Here is a 21,128-nt window from a genome sequence, read left to right on the forward strand (position 1 = left end):
AGTTAACTACTGAGTTAATAAGCAGAGAAGTCTTTTTGTGAGGATTTAAATTTGACGAGACCCATGATCAAATTTTAAAGGATAACGTTTTTCCCTAAATATGTTGCCGTGTATCTGGACGGACTATTAGAGAGTTTTTTTTTATCCTATTAAGTATTGGGTGACAAGATTCTCTAACCTGGACCGATTAAGACGACATAGTCTAAAACTTCCGTTGTGATATTCGATCCGCAAAAGCGATAGTTAATTACTCATGTTAATGTTAACGAGAGCAAGTACCCGCGCATTGCGGCGGTGAAATAGTGAGTATGATAGGTCATAAGAGGTGATATGTCATAGAGTGTCATAGCCAAATGTCTTAGCCGTACGGGCTCCGACATCGGATTTAAAAATTCGTTGAAAGTATATCGAATGACATCTCTAATGAAAGAACATGAAATTTTAAGAACACCCATATAATTTTTATAATTTATCGATGTACGGTTTTTGAGATAAAAGATTTTGAAAGAATTAGAATAATAAAATGATTTATGGATGAGAGAAAGTTGTAGACATTGATGTATGATACATTATGTATTATCATGTGTACATTGTTGAAATTGAAAGTTGAAACCTTATTTGCTTTATAATATAGTATAGATACGAGTATATAATTTCTAACTGTAGTAATTTGAATCTTTTCTAAGGGGGAGATTGGATTTTTTTTTTACGAGTTAGTTGTTAGCAGTTTAGTATTTGAGAGAACACAGTCACATTCAATTGGGCAGTATAAGGAGCTCAAACCACGCATGCATGTGATGAAACTCATAACTCTCAAAACCCCTCTAATAATCCATTCCTACAAATGTAGGAAGTAAAATTTAAACAGTTCTCCAAAATAAAAAACCTTACCAAACAGGAGAGATTGGACTTGTTTTTTTTTTCCCAAACAGATATATCATAGTTGTCTTTGTTATTGTTAATATGGATTTTGTATCCTATGTATCAATCTCGTAACTTTTGCTAATGTATATGTATGTGATCTACAAATTTTACTAATTGTATATGGGAAAAGTGATTATAGAGTTGTCTGACACCTAAGTTTAGGTGTGGAACTCCTCATATACAAATTTTTTACTCGTAATATTTATTTATTAATGAAAAAATGTTTGGGCCCTTATAAATTTTATTGATTAAAAAAACAACATGTGAATGTTTCACACCTAAGTTTAAGTACTTAACAGCCTTATATTCTCATCGCTTATTGTATATTATTGTATGCTGTTAACGTGATGCCGATTTTAATGACATGTAGCATAACATGCTTAGAAAAACTAGACTTTTTTTTCCCGCTTTTTAAGTGTTTAGAAAATCTGGAAAAAGAAATAATGTCGAACATTAAGACTGAAATTATCAGATTAATATCAAGGCCTAAGATGAACAATATGTAAAATTTAATATGATTTACTTCATTTTAATGCTTCATCTTCTACAAATCCGATGGAATCAAAAATATATTTTATAATATTTTAAAAAATAGAAGTCCCTCTATTTATAAACTACTTTCGAAGTGTCATAGCTAGTGTATCATTTGAACCTTTTTACATGAAGTTATCTCCGTCAAACCGTGTATATTTGAGTAAAAAGACTTGACTTCTTTCAATAACATAACTAGTGAAAAGGTTATCGATCTCTTATTGATTTTTTAGTTAACTTAAATTACCAACAACATATATATATATATATATATATATATATATATATATATATAATTAATACATTCTAATTTGCATATATTATCAATTTAAATTTTCATGATGATCTTATGAGCTAGTTTGTGAAATATCTCATAAAAATCTTTTGGAATTGATATTAGGATGAGAATCGGTCGTTTGCCTAAAAACAAAAAAAAAAATTAACTGCTCAGTGCCGTTTCCTGCGGGTTTTTGAGCCTCAATACTTCGACGGTGTATGGAGGAGGTTAAGATGTAGGCAGACCTTACCTCTACCTAAGTAGAGAGGCTGCTTCCAGTTTCTATCTAAATGGTAGAAAAGACCCTCCAACCTTTGCATGGAATGAGGATCGAACCCATGACCTCTGTCTCCAGAGGCAAGGGTGTTTACCACTGATCCAACCATGTTGCTTTCATTTGCCTAAAAACACTAGACTTGAATCCTTGATTTTGTTCAAACATAATCATGCTATCTATAGTATCTACTAATTAAGCTCATGTGAAACATGGTTTTTTCTTACATATACTATTTTAATAACCCATGTGATCTCGCGTAGAATAAACTCGTTTTCTTTTATACATATAATAATTGATTTATTTTTATTGTTCATTACTGCTATTTATTAAAATCATGAATAACATAGTACGTAGAGTTGGTAAATCGTAGGTTATGGTTTGTCAAGTGACGATGAATGTCGACTATACACTAATCAAGTGATCATATCTACCAATAAACTAAAACAGGAGTATAATATCTTTTAATCCGTGGTATGATATTTAAGCGATATGTGTTTTTTTTAGTCTATATCCTAATTTGTAGTTTCCTAATACTAATCAAATTCATTATATTATATTTGGTAATAATTTATTATATTCTTTGTGATAATTGGCCATCGACTAAATCGGAAAAAAACCAAAATTTTTCTCTTTTTCAACTTTTATTACTCTTTCCTCTTGTGCATTCGAATGTCAATGGTTAAACAAAAAAGCTTTCGTCTTTTTCTATACTTGAAGACTAGCATAGTAGCATCTATTTAAAGTTGATTAAAATATGTCACCGAATATACAAAAGAAATGCAATTACATGTTGATTTATATAAAAAGTATTTATTATCTCATCTTTATTTTACTTTTAATTAATCATCATATAATAATATCTACTAATAACTAAAACAAGATTTATTCATCCACTATGCTTACAACTTTTGATTTTGATGTGATTGTAAAAATTTAAGGTAAATCTAAAACTTTAACTAAACATATATTATATTTATATTTATCATTACTATTTTATTATAATTTAGCTTTGATCATTGTTTTACTTTAACCACAATTTATCTCATATTCGCAAAATGTGAAGGCATATTCAAAAAAATTTATGATACAAACTATATAGTTACCGTACATCGTACGAGTATTATGACTAGTATATATATATATATATATATATATATATATATATATATATATATATATATATATATATATATATAACCATGCATATGCAATCCAAATTTCATGGATGTACGTCCATCACCAATTTATTAACATATCTATATCTATACTACATAATAAAGTAAATCCCCCCTATTGATTATTTATGTCTTTAAAATACCTTATTTGTCATTTGACATTTTTTATTCCTATAATACCATCTTCACCCAAAAATCAGACACGTTCTAACCACTGTCCCTCTTTTGTAACCCGCAATTTTGTTAACGCTGATATAAAAATTAATACTATCAATCGTTGTCACTTCCGCCCACCGCCGCAGTATACCACTGCTGCATCGCGCGGATATCTATCTAGTATATATAAAGAGTAGTCTCGTTTAGTACGAGTCATTTTTTAGACACATTTTAACTTTTACTGATCCCAAATGCATGGTCCAACTTAATGGTATGGTTTACTAATTAACGACTATACCAATAATAACGACGCGTAATTTTGCCTCTCAATAACCGACCTTATTAAACGCACACTTTCATCATACCCAAAAACATACTACAGTATATTTATATTTACATTTATATTTATATTTATAAAATTAGAAAATAGCTAGTTTAGTAATAAAAAAGAAAATCTCAATAAAAGAGAACCACGTAATACATGTGCATATTATTATTACTATTATTTTATTATAGTATATAGATCTTTTTCTTTCTTCCTATAAAACCATAGGTACTAAATATCCGCCAAAACCGTAACCTGAACCTGTATATTCATTATCATCTTTAATTTAGAATCAAGACTCAACAACATTCTTTTCGGGTCGGATTCTTACCAGATTTTATGATATTTGATATTTTATCATATATCATCAGCCATTAAACATAAGGTTTTTATATCACTGTCTCTCTTTATTTTTCCTTTCATACTTGTTTTCTCTTAGCTAGCATATATAATGTACATGTATGGTTTTTAAACTAAGTTTTTGTACTTTGAAATATAATCACCTCAGTATATTATATGATAAGCTATATATATATATATTATACATATCTTAGTGTTTCTAGAGTGTGGCAAAGAATATAAATCTTTGCCCAGAATTATAGTTTAGCCTTTTTTTTCCCCCTTTTTCTTTCAATGCGGATAAAATCATATAAACATAAACATGTTATTTTTTTTATAAAAAAAAAAAATTAGTGATAAGAATTTATTTTACAATAAACTACGTACAATAGACTTTTTGGACTCTCAAATTAAAGAAAATACTCCATATAAGTTTTTAATAAGTAAAAATCTGAGACATATAAGTCTAGCGGTATAAGTGTATATTTGTACGTTGCCTCATCACGAACCATAAGATTAGAGGTTCAAATCCAAACGATAATGTGAAAGAAAAAAGAATGTAGTGTTAATTAAATAGATAAAAGTGAGAAAATAAAATTATGCACTTAGCCCATTTTTATGTGTGTAACTAATACTCGTAATATATATGGTTTTATATGTTTTGCGGTTGGAAATATAGCGAGAAGCTGTAGGTTATTGAGAAATGAGAACAATAAGCAGGACAAACCAATCATCACCATCTGTTATTGTAATCGGTGGTGGCTTTGCTGGTATAGCTGCTGCTCGTGCCCTCTATGATGCTTCATTTCGGGTAACTTTTTATTGTTCAAACATTATCGTGTTAATAATATATATAGTTTTGTGCTAGCTATATACGAGTAGCATTTATTCAAAAGTGTTGATCATACTTGCATTACATATTCAGGTTATCGTATTAGAGTCTCGTGACAGAATTGGAGGTCGAGTTTGTACAGATTACTCCTTTGGATTTCCTGTAGATTTAGGAGCATCATGGTAAGAGATCCGAATTCATAATTAATACTACTAACGAGTATTAGAACATATGTATAGTGTCCAGTGTCCTGTCCATGATTATATGTTATCTGATGTTATTATTGCAGGTTACATGGGGTATCAAAAGAGAATCCCTTGGCGCCTCTCATTGGAAGACTTGGACTGCCTTTGTATCGTACAAGTGGTGACAACTCGGTTTTGTATGACCATGACTTAGAGAGGCAAGTTGGTTCAACGTTTTCTTAATTAGCTTTTTGGTATACTTGTGACCAACAAATAGCCTGTAGATGTAGTGATTTGCTTTTTGATCTGATTATTATCAATGCATTTCTTCAGTTATGCTCTGTTTGACAAGGATGGGAATCAAGTATCTCAAGAACTAGTCTCACAAGTCGGAGAAACGTTTGAGACCATACTGGAAGAGGTATGACTGCGCCTTTCTACTTTATTTAGCCATTGTGAGATAATACTCGATCTTCTGTTATAATTGGTACTGCATCTAGTATGTTTGAGACACATAGTTACATGGGTTGTTTATTGTAGACAAATAAAGTGAGAGAAGAGTTTAGTGAAGATACATCTATACGTCATGCGATATCAATTGTGTTTGAAAGAAACCCAAAACTTAGGTATTCCTAGCTACCATAGCAATCGTGGTAAAATGATGTTATAACCAGATAAATATCGATAACAAGTGTAAACATTGGTTCTGTAGGTTGGAAGGGGTTGCTCATAAGGTATTGCAATGGTACTTGTGTAGAATGGAAGGCTGGTTTGCTGCTGATGCCGATACTATCTCTCTCAAATGCTGGGACAAGGCATGCTCTCTTCTTTCCCCAATTTTGCATTCCATTCCCATCTTTCAATCTTTTGCCCTTGTATCTATTCAGTTTAAAGCATATGTCTATAAAGCTAAAGATGTCATCATCCACCATCTTATTTCGGATCTGATATACAGGAAGAGTTGCTTCCAGGCGGACATGGACTTATGGTCCGAGGTTACAAACCAGTAATAAATACACTTGCCAAAGGCCTTGACATTCGCTTGAATCACAGGTAATCTTTTATTTATTTTACTAATTAAGTTTTCGGGTTGTTTTTGTGGACTATATAGCCTTCTGAATAAGACCCTTTGTTCCATTGTTGTTCTTGTACTTCCTAAGGGTAAAGAAGATAAGCAGGCGCACAAATGGTGTGAAGGTAACCGTTGAGAATGGTAGAACATTCTTTGCGGATGCTGCCATAGTTGCTCTCCCACTTGGTGTTTTGAAGTCAAACACAGTAAGTTTTGAACCAAGACTACCTCAGTGGAAAGAAGAAGCCATAGCTGATCTTGGAATTGGAATCGAGAATAAGATAGCTCTGCATTTTGAAAAAGTATTCTGGCCAAATGTTGAGTTTTTAGGAGTGGTGGCCGAGACGTCGTATGAATGTAGCTATTTCCTTAATCTTCACAAGGCCACGGGTCATGCAGTGCTTGTTTACATGCCTGCGGGTCAACTAGCAAAAGACATCGAGCAGATGACGGATGAAGCTGCAGCTAGTTCTGCTTTTCTACAGCTTAAAAAGATTTTTCCTGATGCTTCCACCCCGGTAATGATCCTTGTAAAAAAAAAAATCTCACATTTAGGAGGCGTGCATTTTTCAGCAGCACCTAATCACACCTAATGCTGACCATTTTCCTTTTTCTTACTCTATTCTTTTATGCAGATTCAGTATCTAGTTTCTCATTGGGGCAGTGACGTCAATTCACTAGGTTCATATAGTTATGATAAAGTAGGAAAACCTCATGAACTGTATGACAAGCTAAGGATCCCCGTGGATAACTTATTCTTTGCAGGGGAGGCAACAAGTTCTGACTTCCCAGGCTCTGTACACGGTGCCTACTCTACTGGATTAATGGCTGCAGAAGACTGCAGAATGCGGGTTCTTGAACGTTACGGCGAGTTGGATCTTTTTCAACCGGTTATGGGCGAGGAAACCCTTGCTTCTGTGCCATTGTTGATTTCACGTATCTAAAAATCTGCTTCATCAAGCGCAAACATGGAGTGTAAAATGTGTAATGTACCCTGCTGTCTGTAGGGGTGTTAATTGGTCGGGTTACTTGGGTTCCAGGTTATTTGGGTGGGGTTATATGAGTTTTAAGAATTATAACTTAACCCATAAACCAAAGCCAAATAAGGCAACCCCTACGACCCATGATCCATTCAGGTCGGGTTATTAAGGTATGGGTATTTTTGACACCCCTACTGGTGTGTATAGTTCAATGTCAATATATAGGTCTTTAAGGTTTGTTGCAAAGTGTGACCATGTTCATAGTTAAGTTAATGAGTTGGATATATACAAGCCCTTCAATAAACATAAAAGTTATCTATTGATTCTTTGGCCATAGAGGAATGATATTCTGTTTATGACAACTTAACTATGTGTGCAGAACATCCAACCTAAAAAATTACCATTGATATACATGCACTTAAAAGTATATATCATACATAAAGTCTATAATACTCAAAGATATGCAAATTATATATCTACGGTGCCAAAACTGTAATCATGTTGTGACATTTCAAAATCTGGGTCAGTAAATTCCTTAAGTACAAAATTCAACATGTCATTTATATGTTCATATTGAGGATGGGTCTTATCATGAGCTATGAACCTGTGAGGTGATCCAAAAATCTCCACCAAGCTCCACCCAGGCAATTTCTTCACCCCTCTCTTCTCCATGGTTTCTCTCATCATTCTAGCTTCATCCCACCGTTTAATCACTGCATAAACATTCGATAAACCAACGTATCTCCCATCATGGTCGGGTTGCAGTTCAACAAGCTTTTTTCCAACCACTTCTGCAAGATCAAAATTCCTATGGTTTATGCAGCCATTGAACAACGCCCCTAACATTGAAGGCGTCGGTTCCATAGGCATTTGAGTCAAGAATGTGTATGCTTCCATAAGTTGTCCTGCTCGTGCCAATGCATCCATCATACAGGCATAATGTTCAGTTTTCAGGTTCAATCCAATTTCAGTAAGACACTTGAAATAGTACCAAGCTTCATTTACTAAACCACCATGAGCACAAGCGCTGAGTATGCATAAGTATGTAATCTCATCAGGGGCAATCCCAACATTCTGCATCTCTTTAAACAGATCAAGTGATTCTTGAACAAGCCCATGTGTCGCAAGCCCCCCAATCATCGCATTCCAGATCAAAACATCAGTATGCTTCATAGAAGCTTCACAAAACACAGTCAGCGCTTCCTTTATCGCTCCACATTTAGCATACATATCTACGAGCGATGTTCTCAACACTAACGTCAAACTTATTTTTTTCTCGACTATATAACTATGCATCTTAACCCCTTGCTCAAGGGCACCTAAATGAGCACAAGCACCCAACACACTAACCATAGTCACCTCATTCGCATCAACACCCGATCTTTTCATCTTACCAAAAACATCCAACGCCTCACTATACTCCCCACACTTAACATACCCATCAATCATAGAACTCCACGACACTACATTGCGTTCAGCCATCGAATCAAACACTTCCCTTGCCAAAACCACTTCCCTGCACTTAACATAACAACCCAACATCGAGTTCCACGAAATCAAGTTCTTATTAGTCATTTCATCAAACACCTTACGCGCATACCCAACGTATTTAAAAGAACCCGCAAAATGTATCAAAGAATTCTTAACAAACCTATCAGCCTCAAACCCATCTTTCATAACACGCCCATGTATCGATAACCCAAGGCGTACCTCCTGCAAACGAGACGCGGCTTTCGTTACAAACGGGTAAGTTAAATGGTCAGGAGTTAGGCCTTTTCGTAACATGTCGTTGAAAATGGATATAGATTTGTTGGGGTTTTGGGCATTGGAGAAAGCTCGAATGATGGTGTTGTAGTTAAAGATTGATGGGTTCTGGAGGCGAAGGAAAATGGTGTATGGGTAATGAATGTTGGGTGAGAAAGTGGCGGCAAATGAGAGAAAATTTGAAATGAAAGTGGTTTCTTGGGATGAAATAGGAATGCCAAATGTGATGATGATGGCATGCAGTTTTTTGAAGTGGGATATTGATTTGCAGTGTTGGAGTAAAGTGGTTAGATTGTTGTGTTTGCATAATAATAATGCTGCAGCAGCATTCGACATTTGTCAGTTAAGTCTGTTAAGAGACGATCAATTTTGCCGCCGAGAGACATACATCAGTTCACTAAAGATTTTTAGTTTTAAAAAAAATCATATTCTTTGAACAATTTATTGTGGAATATGTGTTTTGGATCCGATCATATAATTCGTGTAACTGGTAGTCAGTATTTTTTTTAAAGAAAGATATACTCATATACATGTATGCAAAAATGAAAGCCCAACACGACAATCTCATCCAAAATTGCTTTTTCCATTAATTTTCAAACAATATTTATATAATTATATTAAGTATAGTTTGATTTTTACAATGAAAACATATATTGTGGGATAGGAATACATTGATGAGTACATAGATCATGAGTTTTGATTTCAACTTCGGTTAATATTCTAATAGTCATTGTGTTTGTGCATCTTTTGTATGCATTAAGTCACCTCTATCTAGACACATAAATGATACAGATTGACCCAAACCAATGCTTTGGTAGGGCTTAGAAGAAGGCAAGTTGCATCAATAACTGGGACCTAACATCTAAGCAATTTTAGTTAAACTAATCCTTCAACCTTAAATCAGCATATTGAGAAGTGGAAGCCTTTTTTTTTTTTCTTTCTATGAAAGCCTTGAACCACTGTGGCCAGGATCTGGCATATCCAGGAATCAAGAAGCACTGAGGCTGAATGTCACAAATGAAGAGGGTCCAACAAATGGCAAATGGCATTGAGAAGCTACAAATGAACCAATTAAACCAAGCTTACCAACCTGCCATGGGCTGTGCCCAAAAACCCAACCAAACTAAAATAGTCACTAAATATATATGGTGTTTGTTGTTCAATTCTCTGTATTTAGATGTCCCAAGAATATACTGGTTTGCTGCCAAATGACCCAAAAGAATTCGAGAATAACAAACACCTAGACAACATACTAACAAAAACACAGCTCAAATACTCACATGGTTCAGCCAATATCTATATTTTCACTATTAGTTCAAAAGAGGTTAAAAAATAGACAGACAATGATTTTGTGTGAAGAGTTGCCTAAAATAGCTTTACAAGATCATTTCGTGTGAAGAGTCATCTACAACAACCCATAATGATGTCCTGTGCTAAAAGAAGACTTCCAAGCTTTGATGATCGTATCATGACAATCAAAGCCGACAAGATTTAGATAAGAAACCACATCCTTCATAAACTTCTAAACCAGGTTGGTCTAAATCTATTTCACTGTAGCACGCACAACGTTTGCTCATTTTTCCCGTCAATGCTATTTCTAGGGGTCTCTGAACTAGTCTGGGGTATCCATTGTCACACCATACCTGCCATACATACCAACACATTAACAACGAGTAGATACAACAATCCTCAAAACAGGATAAATCCATTCAAGTAAAAATCTACTATCGACTTTGAGAGTCAAATAGACAACTTTGATTTTTACAATCTGGACTTTGAATTCTAAAGAACTTAACTGAGATCTGCATTGGAGTTAATGACCAAACACAATGAAAAGTTATGCAGCTTGTCGCTGTGAAATTAAATGAAAAGAGTGGGACTCTAGCATAAAGATATTTGACCCTAGAAGTCAAATTAACAAATGATGGGCGGTTGGGCATACCTCGGAACCCTCGTCCTGGCTCCATCTGGAGTTGCAGCCAGGTACTTTGGCTTCTTCAATCTTTTGCTTCTCCATCAACTGTGCACCTCGTTTTGCCTTTGCTTCAACTCCTTTAAGATATTTTGTGGGGTTTCCCTCGCTGTTGTAATAGCGACCAACTAACTTGCCAACATATCTGATACAACCATTTGAAGCCGTGGCAGATAACAAAAAATAAGGTGAGATAATGATTGTTACAAACAAGAATCTAAAAACTATAATTTAGCACTAAAGAATCATTACATAGAGATTAGCATATCCTACATGTATGTCCTGTTATAGAAGTCTCGCCATTCAACTATACTCTTCACCTACAAAATAAACATAGAGTGTTAGCTTTTCACTCTTCAACCAAATATGATGTTTTTATCATATTATCTATACTCCAGGAATAAAGACATTATATACATGACATATTTCTACCAAATCTTAATTTTTATTCCTCCGTTATCTAGTTCATGAAATTATGTATGCACACTCTAGTAGAGCTGTTGTTGCAGTACAAGGTTTAAAGAATGATAGGAAAAAAGGTCAATTACAAATTTCACGGTTTTTGATTGATCATACACGATATTAAAGAGCATTCATCACATCAATGAGACAGACAGGCCAACAGAGCTGTTTATTAGTCTTTGCTTGGTGTCTAGTAATGTTCGATTAAGGGTAAGAATGATAGTATGATACTAGTAACAAGAAATAATACAGTGTGATATGACAAACATCTAAAAATCACTATCGGAAGAAAGACTAATAGAAAAACGATGCAAACTTTCAACAGGAAACTAAGCATATACCTCGGTGCTAGACAATTCAGCCAATGAATCAGTAAGCCCGTCCCCTGTATCCAGTTGATAACACAAAAAATAAGATTAAATATGTCAGTTCACATAGATAACTTCTTCTGGAATTTGTTACTTCAATTAAACAAAAATCATCTTTTGCAAAATAAAACAACAAGAAGTGCCCTGTTTGACAAGGATTGACAAACATACCTGTGAAGTTTCCAGATACAAATGCCCTTGAAGCATCTCTGGAATCCAAAAGACAGAATAAACGAGCACTATTATCAGGCAAAAAGATAGAAACCACGCATCGAAAAACTTAAAATTTCAACTCTGTAGCACATTAATTACTTAAATATTAGATAATGCAATAGGCTGTTAAAACTGGAAGATAGGTTGTGTTAGGCAAAGGGATTTTTAAGAGCTTAAAGCTTCTGGCTTTACAAAGAGAAGCTCCTATAGAGAAAAACAAGTCTTGTTTGGATCTAGTTTTTCGGGAAAAGTCTCGGCCCCTAAAATAAAAGCTACTTAACTAACATTTAAAAACTCCTCATTTACCAGTTCCATCTCCGGCCCCAGCCACAAGCCCACAACTCAAGTTACCTTTGCCCATGAACACAAAGTAACAGTATAATTTAGCAACCACCTATAAATCATTATCGTGACCGTTCTTGCCATGCAAAATTTTATTAATATGGCTTTGGGTCGCTTGAACATAACTTCTAAATTCAGTCAATCTAGTTAGCTGCATAACCTTATTCACAGGTGATGAAAGCTTTACACTTTTTGTAATATGATTGACATATCAGATTACTGCAGCTTCAAATCACTAACGTATTTTCTTTAATTAAGTCATACAAAAAAAGTACAGGAAGAAAGAACAAAACCTTCCGGCAAAGTGATTGTAGCCACCTCCCTGCCCATAATGAGATTTTCCTTTTGTCACGTCGAACACTGACCTGACAATCCACCCATAAAAGAAAGCAACATATGAATGTTGGAACCACGTTAATGTGACCGTCACTGATCGTTTATCATTCGTGATATGATAATTGACGATAACTGAAATCCCTATGTCTAGTAACTATACGATGGGCATATTTACTCTTAAAGACATATTATAGGGTTTCCCATTAGATGATTGGAAATACGGGGACTTATATTGCACATACTAAACACCAGAGGGCTAAAGTTGTAAATGATCTCTCTATAAATAGAGAGTCATTCCCAACATCAATGGCAAACATTATTGCTCTTACAAGGTCCACTGGATCAGGTATTATTATTATTATCAAATTTTCATTATATTTACAATACGAATCATAATTATTCCAACATGTGGTATTATGAGCCAATGGTTTTTTGATTGATCTATTGATTCGTATTTGTATGTTGTATGTTCCGTAAACGCTTGGAACACTAAAACTAAAAATATGATTTTGTAAGTAATGAGGTTAATGGATCATTAGATCCATTTTGGATCTCGTTTTTTTTTAGCTGCAAATGAATTTCCGAGTGAAAGCGAACCAATTAAATTTTTTTTTCTTCTGGATTGGCCGCCGCATATTATAAAACCAATAACAAATGGTTTGATCATCTTTGTGTAATTAATAAATTATAATGTTGTCGGCTAAGTATCATTCCACTCGATCATATTTTATTGTTTGAATTTTGATTTAGTAATTCGACATTTGATCTTGATTAAGACTTTATTGAATTCGATGAAATAAGTTAGTTTTTTGATTTAGACTTTATTGAATTCGATGAAATAAGTTAGTTTTTTTATTTAGACTTTATTGAATTCGATGAAATAAGTTAGTTTTTTGATTTAGGCTTTATTGAATTCGACGTTATTTTAAGTCGATTTTGATTTAGTCTTTATTGAATTCGACTTTATTTCAAGTCGTTTTTTGATTTAGTCTTTATTGAATTCGACCTTATTTCAAGTCGTTTTTTGATTTAGTCTTTATTGAATTCGACATTATTTCAAGTTGAATTTGATTTAGTCTTATTAAATTCGACATTACTTCATTACATGTAATGTCGTTATGTAAAACATGTTGAACTAAATTACTTGACCACTTATGTGAATATTATATATATAAATGTCAAATAAACCATGACATTTTTCTTTATTACATGTCGATCTCAACCATACTTCTTATCTAAAGGTTGAGTTTCACCTAAATATATTAGAGGTCAACTTATCTATCGATTTAAACCTAACTTTTTTTTTCTAAGCTGAGTTCGACCTAAACTAATGTCGAATTCGACCTAACATCTTATCGAGTTCAACCTTAATGTTTTAAAGTCAAGTTAGACCTAATCTTGTCTAATTTGACTTTAACTTATCAAAATCGATCATTACTTGTTGAGTTCTCCTTAATTGTTGAATACAATATCACCTAAAAGTTTTATGGCAAAATTTTGTCACTCAAATTTTGAAAATATCTTCTTTCTATGACATTTTTGCCATAACACATAAAGAGAAATTAAAATAAATAAATAAATAATTCAACAATGAAATTTGATTTAGTCGCCACGGGCTACCGCCTCTTGGACCCCGTTTTCAAGGGCGGTACCCCAGACCCCCATAACTTAGGGGCTTCGCACTAATGTACATGGTCTCACTATTTGTGCCCAAAGGTCAAATATGATTCTAATGTTGCGCTCTGTTTCCTTTTGCAAATGAACACTAAGTATATTAATTCTGCCCAAAGGTGATTTAATATGCTTTGTGTGATAAAAGGACTATTTGCATGCAGAATATACACAATTCTTAATTTTGTGCCCAAAGGTCAAAAGATAAGCGTTGTGTTGCATGACCCTAATGCTCAGTTAAACTTAGATATTAGTTATTTCTGCCCAAAGGTGATGTAACATCTAAGTAGAGCCTTACTTTTTTTTTGGGTAAAGGGTTACCCCGATGACTTGGTATTATAACAATGTTAAAATGTTCGTTACAAGTAGCATAGTTTAGGAACCACACTAATTCATATATGTGGTGACAATACCACATATATGTAACCAATGCAAAGCTACTACCAAAACAAGACCAAAGGATACTAGTCTACCTATAAGCTATTACAAACAGAATAACACATATAGAATAGACATGGACCATGTGAACTCCAAAATCCAATCAACACTGATGTATGAATAAAGAATCGCCCCTAACTCCCCAAGCTTCGAGCATATGGATCACCCGAGCTGTCTTTCTGAATCTCAATGTCATAAGTTTTAAGCATACTGTGGATGTGATAATATCACATAAAAGATCAGGCGGCCGAGCTTGATCGTTGAACATTCTATTGTTTCTTTCTTGCCATATGAAGTAAGCAACCGCAGCCACAAGGATTCTTCCCACTACATCAGCCATAGTTTTTGATTTTGCACGAGGGATCATCCAATCAATGATAGAATCCAAGCTTGGCCGAAGATGTTGCATTTCACCATAATCTCTTACTTGTAGCCAAATTTGTGAGGAAAATGAACATTCAAAAAAGTTTACAATAAGTTTACCTATCACTAGCTTTATTACTATAATAATGGTCATAGTCTCATTATTCTAAGGAACATTACTATTAAGTCTACTTATTTTAGACATTACTTTAGTTCCATTACTATTAAGAGACAGTACTTAGTCTGCCTTAGATAGCTAATCATGTCACTATAAGAACATTACTATTAAGCCTACTTATTATAGGCATTACTATAATAATCTTCTATCACTTGTATCATAAATTTATATCCTCCTTATCTCCACTATAGTACCTAATTTAGGCATTGAGTCATTTACCGGTGCAAACTTTGCTTCATGAAAAGATTAATTACCTCTAACTCTGGATATGCTAGACCTTGACTATTTCATTCGCCATAATGAACCCACTGCTATTACTGCTAACTTTTGTGTAGCTAAAAAAGTGAATTTTTAAGTGGAATAGGGCGAATCGCTTGTCAATTATAATGGTTAAGAACTCCTTAAATCTCAGTATCCGAGGAGATATCACTTCAAGGGAAAGTCTAAAGCGTGCAAAAGTAGCTTAAATACAAAGGAAATAGCAGTATTCGTGAACACATAATGAAGATGACTGACATGACTCATAAGCTTTAGAGTCCTAAAAATGGAAGTCTCTGACATCTTTCTTGTATACTTTATAACGACGCATTGCTTGCTCATTTCTACACCTTCAAATATAATTATAACACTGTGAAGGATTAACTGTCGATGAGTGAACTAATAGCAATGTGTGTTCAAGAAAATGGTCGCCTTAAGTTGGGTCAACCTAAAGTTGTTCACCTTACTACCACTGCTAATTCCATTAAGAGGAAGGATAATAACAGTAATAATAAGACTTTAAGTACAGTTCAAAAGGGCTAATCATGGTGCTATTGCCTCTAGCTTTAAGTCCTTGACGAGCAATCCTAACTGCAAATTTTGATTGTGCTCAGATTGCCCTAAATTCAAGGTGTTGCTAGCTAAGAAAGGTAAATTACTTTATGAAATATTTGATTCTTTTATGGTTGATGTATCTATTAATACATGTGTGAGTGATTCTAGTTCTATGGTTCATGTGATTAGCTCAACATAAGGATTCCATACAATTCAGAAGCTATCAAATGACCAAAGAAAACTTAGAGTCGGAAGGGTTGATCTATTATATGTCGAAACCATGGAGACTTATGATTTACATATAAATACTTAAAAGTATATTAGACTAGTGGATACCTTATGTGTACCGAGAATTTCTCGGAACCTTGTATCTATTTCTCTAGTCTAAGACCTTGAAAGTTATGTAATAATTCATGGTAACGACGAGATTACCATTACTCATAATAATGAATTCCTTGGTCGTAGTTTCTTGAATGGATTGTTGTATAAGTTAGAACTAGATCATAATTTCTCACAGTCTTTGTCGCCTCCTAATATTGATGACATAACTAAAACAAAGACAAAATCACCTAAATAATTAGTAAATTCCTCCATAATGTGGCATAAACATTTTGGCCACATCTCACGAGTTTGCATGATACGACTCATAAGGATGGAATATTACATTATCTTGACTTTAGTGATTTTGAAACATGTATCTAATGGCTTAAGGGATTAAGAAAGGAGCCACTAGAAGTTCCAACTTGTTGGAAATAATTCACTCTGATGTTAGTGGCCCCTATATATCCCGCATCCATCTCAAAACATGCATCATTTATTACGTTCATTAACGGTTATTCACGTTATGTGCACCTATATCTGATCTGATCCCTTAGAGACTTTTATTGATCTTAAATCTTTGGTTTTAAACCAAATTAATCATAAAATAAAAGTTGTGAGATCAGATAGAGAAGGTGAGTATTATGGTTGACATACTGATATTGGTTAAGTTGCCGGTTCTTTCCATAATTTTTTGAAAGGAACAAAACATAAGTAACCAATACACCACATTTGGTTCTCCTCAAAATTTTATGTTGCTAAAAGGAGAAATAGAACCTTAATGGACATGGTGAAAAGTATGTTTGTCAACACTAACTTACCTACTTTCTTTTGGAATGAGGCCTTACACATAGCCATTCATATACTCAATAAGAGTTCCATTAGAATCTGTCCTTAAGACTCTTGGACAGGTAGGAAACTGAGTCTAAAATATATGAACGTATGAGGCTGTTCTGCCAAAGCATAACTCTATAACCCTAACTTAAAGAAACTGGATCCTACATCCCTTACTTGTTTCTTTATCGGTTATTAGTTTTACTGTCTTTCCTACACTACTAGCATTATTGACACGCATTATGCCACGTTTGTTGAGAACTAAGAGATCAGTGGGAGCACGACAAATCATAACTTAAGATTTGCAGGAAGTACAAGAAGCGGGGGGAACCACTCGTCGGTTATTATTACTCCTCCGATAACTCCTCTTGCACTCAACGCTGCTCCTAATATCACTGATGCACCTTTTCCTAATCAAAATCTTCCTAATAAAGATACTACTAATGATAAAGCATCTTATTACTAATGCTAAAGCATCTTCCTTACTGAACCTGATAATCAACTCAGAAGATCATCTAGGTCATATAAAGGCCATAACTTTTGATGATTTCATAACTTATTTAACTGAAGTTGAGGACATGTGAAAGCTTATTGATCCTATTCCTTATCAAGAAGCCATTAATAGCGATCAGGCCACTTAGTAGTGGAATGAAGCCATGATTTGAGAGCTTAATTCCATATAGCATAATGACGTTTAGGACTTGGTTGAATTTCTTGAAGAATCCAAATCTATAAGTTGTAAGTGGATCTTCAAAACCAAATTAGACCCGAATGGAAACGTCACACGCTATAAGGCCATAACTAGTTGCGAAGGGCTTTACTAAAAAAAAAGGAAGAAATCGATTATCAAGAGACGTTATTTCATGTCTCATAAAGATTACTTAAGGATCATCATGGCAAGATCACTTTCCTAAATGGAAACTTGCAATAAGACGTATACATGTGGCAACCTGAAGGATTCATTCCAAAAGGTAAAGAGCGCATGGTCTGCAAGTTGATGAAGTCCATATACGGGTTGAAGCATACATCACTAAATTGGTACCTTAAGTTTGATGAAGTCATAAAAGGACAAGACTTCATAAAGAATCAAGTGGATGAATGCACCTATTTCAAGATCAGTGGGAGTAAATTTACAATCCTTGTTTTGCATGTGAATGAATTTATGCTTGCAAGTAACAACTTGGATATGTTGCATGAGTCGAAGCGTTTACTTTTCGTAGAATGTCGACATAAAAGATCTCGGTGATGCCTTTAATGTCACATGTATCAAAATACATCGGGATAGGCGTAATGATGTTCTAGTTCTTTCTCAAAAGACTTATATTGAACACATCTTAGAACGCAATAACTTGCAACACTACACACCCATTATAGATCTATTAGTAAAAGGAAACGTATGTGATTGTTTCCGAAGTCTGAAAATTGAGATTAATAAGTAGAAAATGAGGATGATACCTTACTCGTAAGTAGTTAAGAGCATTACATACGCTCTGGTCTGTACCCGTCCAGATATCGCTCATATTGCCGATATGCTTGGGAGTTAAGTTTATAATCCCGGATTAGCATATTGGATAACAGTTAAAAGGTTCTACGATATCTGCTAAGGACCAAAGACTACACATTTACTTATAGAAGAAGAGGTGACATCTTAAAAGTAGTGGGATGTTCTAATTCCAATAAAAAATCTATTTCTTGATATATATATATGATTAGCTGATAAACCTATCTTTTGACGGAGTCATAAGTAGAAACTGACTGTAACATCTACCATGATGTCTGAACGTTCATAATTTCATGTCATAAGATGTTGTTAACGAACCTAGTCAGTGGACTCGAAATCGTCAACTTTATTTATAGACCATTGAAGCTTCACTGTGATTAACTCAGCTACCGTAACTTGCTTGAACAGTAACAGTTCAACTAGCGCTGAGATGTATCTCGATACAAAGTATCTGTTGTATATGAACGAATTGAGGAAATGTTCTTTGTATTGAGTACATAAGTACACATAATATGCTAATGGATCCAATGACCAAAGGTCTTCCTCCTAAAATCTTCGTAGGACACGTGTCGAAGATAAGGCTTATTAAAGGACCTATTATAATAGCATGTTGTACTTATCGGTCATTATTATTAACTTAATGAAAATTTCTCCTCCTTATTCAGATTTTGTTTGTCTATTAATTACACTTCGAGCTCATAATGGTGTATAGACATTATATAACAAAATTTGTCTTAGTCAATTGATCATTGCTTATTAGTTTTAAATTTGAGTCATAATTTGACTAGTGGGGGTCTTGAGTTGATGTTCTTCTCTACGACTGTACTTATTGACTATGATTTCAGTTTAAAACAAAATGAGTATTATCCCGGCCGGACTTATTGAATACTCATAGATAAATGATCGCTTGGTCAAGTGGGAGAATGTTGGAACCACGTTAATGTGACCGTCACTGATCGTTTATCATTCGTGATATGATAATTGACGATAACTGAAATCCCTATGTCTAGTAACTATAAGATGGGCGTATTTACTCTTAAAGACATATTATAGGGTTTCCCATTAGATGATTGGAAATACGGGGACTTATATTGCACATACTAAACACCAGAGGGCTAAAGTTGTAAATGATCTCTCTATAAATAGAGAGTCATTCCCAACATCAATGGCAAACATTATTGCTCTTACAAGGTCCACTGGATCAGGTATTATAATTATTATCATATTTTCATTATATTTACAATACGAATCATAATTATTCCAACAATGAATATTGCATACAATTAGGCAGTTAAACAGAGTTTTCATGTGTTTATTTAACCACTAATGTATCTTCATAAATTATGCGCATAATTTGCATATAGATGTCCATTTTCAGAATTCGTGATCTGATCTCCAAGATAATATATGGTAAATCAGCCACATGAATATGCATATTGATAATTTATGCCCACTACTTGGAAGCTAAAAAAAATGATATGGAGGTGTTTGGAATAGCTTTTTTTTTACCTTGGTTATATGCTTATTGTTTGTTTTTTTTTTAAGCAGAAAGCAAATTAAAAACACTATGAAAAACTGTTTATCTGCTTATTTTATAAGGAATGACCGAATAAATACCAAGCGCAATCCCAAACACAAGTTGTATGCAACTATCAACATTCTTTCAAGAACTTGAAATATTTAAATTACGAAGGACTAGCTAAGAAGGTGAAAATATGATCAAAAAAAGAAAGGAAAGGAAAAGATGGGTACCCAAGAATGCCTAAAAAGATGGGCAAGGAATTATCAGTGCCATTGTATATAGCTAGATCTTCTACTGTAAACAATCTCTGTCAAATAAATATGGTAAGTTTATACTAGTAGTACAAAACTACAAAGTGGGATGTAAAGGTATATATATATATATATATAATGATTATGATACATACAGGGGTTGGTGGTGATGGTGAATGATGATGATAGAGGAGTGGATATAAAAATGTGAAGAGGAGAGAGATAAGCGCGATTGTAATGGCGATTCCAACAAATGGGGAAATCCCCTTCATTTTCTTCTTCTTCTTCTTTTTGTAGGGTTATGAATCTCTATAAAAGCTTCAACAATTTTCCCCTTTTCGGTTGAAGAATTTTGGTTTCCCAGTCTGTCTTTATTTTTTATTTTTAAAATAAAACTACTGTACAATACACACAGACACAGTCACACTCGGTTTTCTGTTGACTTCTTGAGAATGCTATATAAGATGATTATCTTTTATAAAATGCAAATAATATAAAAAAGTATTTTTTATGAAAAAGTCATTATTTGCTATAAAAACGCAGTTTTAAAAAAATATGTAGTCAAAACGCATATTTTGTTTTATAATCGCAATACCAAAACCCCCTAAATTTGATGTTTTAATTTAAGAAAAACATATAATAAAACAAATAATTTAAGTTTTTGTGATAATTTATAAGGAAAGTGATATTAGTATATTTATTACACATG

The 21,128-nt window shown here is 33.8% G+C and overlaps 3 protein-coding genes across 4 annotated transcripts; 1 reads left to right on the top strand and 2 right to left on the bottom strand.

The window, feature by feature from the left end:
- The first annotated feature begins 3,898 nt into the window (after positions 1-3,898).
- On the top strand, positions 3,899-7,396 carry LOC122579583 (polyamine oxidase 2-like). The gene is made up of 10 exons (XM_043751772.1): positions 3,899-4,050; positions 4,684-4,815; positions 4,930-5,018; positions 5,126-5,239; positions 5,355-5,442; positions 5,562-5,647; positions 5,734-5,836; positions 5,977-6,074; positions 6,182-6,611; positions 6,729-7,396. Exons 2-10 carry the CDS (start codon positions 4,708-4,710, stop codon positions 7,035-7,037), a joined length of 1,425 nt encoding a protein of 474 aa, XP_043607707.1. The 5' UTR covers positions 3,899-4,050; positions 4,684-4,707; the 3' UTR covers positions 7,038-7,396.
- Positions 7,397-7,436: 40 nt separating this feature from the next.
- LOC122579582 (pentatricopeptide repeat-containing protein At5g08305-like) lies at positions 7,437-9,288 on the bottom strand. Its single transcript, XM_043751771.1, has one exon. It carries the CDS (start codon positions 9,171-9,173, stop codon positions 7,542-7,544), a length of 1,632 nt encoding a protein of 543 aa, XP_043607706.1. The 5' UTR covers positions 9,174-9,288; the 3' UTR covers positions 7,437-7,541.
- Positions 9,289-10,121: 833 nt separating this feature from the next.
- LOC122578801 (membrane-associated progesterone-binding protein 4) lies at positions 10,122-20,818 on the bottom strand. Of its 2 annotated transcripts, XM_043750841.1 has the most exons (8): positions 20,575-20,818; positions 20,399-20,475; positions 12,488-12,559; positions 11,811-11,848; positions 11,613-11,656; positions 11,083-11,129; positions 10,780-10,954; positions 10,122-10,480 (listed from the first exon to the last, which is right to left on the bottom strand). In XM_043750841.1, exons 1-8 carry the CDS (start codon positions 20,689-20,691, stop codon positions 10,313-10,315), a joined length of 738 nt encoding a protein of 245 aa, XP_043606776.1. In that variant the 5' UTR covers positions 20,692-20,818; the 3' UTR covers positions 10,122-10,312. The 2 variants fall into 2 exon arrangements, with proteins under 2 accessions (XP_043606776.1, XP_043606777.1); XM_043750842.1 differs by lacking the exon at positions 12,488-12,559.
- Positions 20,819-21,128: the final 310 nt, after the last annotated feature.

This window comes from Erigeron canadensis, chromosome 8 (genome assembly GCF_010389155.1).
Source record: "Erigeron canadensis isolate Cc75 chromosome 8, C_canadensis_v1, whole genome shotgun sequence".
Classification (NCBI taxonomy): Eukaryota; Viridiplantae; Streptophyta; class Magnoliopsida; order Asterales; family Asteraceae; genus Erigeron; species Erigeron canadensis.

What these genes read in the sequence shown, in the direction of transcription:
- LOC122579583 (XM_043751772.1), top strand. Translation starts at nt 4,708, where the DNA reads ATGAGAACAATAAGCAGGACAAACCAATCATCACCATCTGTTATTGTA. An exon ending in GTAGATTTAGGAGCATCATG is followed by an intron (nt 5,019 to 5,125) that starts GTAAGAGATCCG and finishes TTATTATTGCAG; the next exon opens with GTTACATGGGGTATCAAAAG. An exon ending in TATGACCATGACTTAGAGAG is followed by an intron (nt 5,240 to 5,354) that starts GCAAGTTGGTTC and finishes GCATTTCTTCAG; the next exon opens with TTATGCTCTGTTTGACAAGG.
- LOC122579582 (XM_043751771.1), bottom strand. Translation starts at nt 9,173, where the DNA reads ATGTCGAATGCTGCTGCAGCATTATTATTATGCAAACACAACAATCTA.
- LOC122578801 (XM_043750841.1), bottom strand. Translation starts at nt 20,691, where the DNA reads ATGAAGGGGATTTCCCCATTTGTTGGAATCGCCATTACAATCGCGCTT. An exon ending in TACAATCACTTTGCCGGAAG is followed by an intron (nt 11,849 to 12,487) that starts GTTTTGTTCTTT and finishes TTTGGATTCCAG; the next exon opens with AGATGCTTCAAGGGCATTTG. An exon ending in CTGAATTGTCTAGCACCGAG is followed by an intron (nt 11,130 to 11,612) that starts GTATATGCTTAG and finishes TTTATTTTGTAG; the next exon opens with GTGAAGAGTATAGTTGAATG.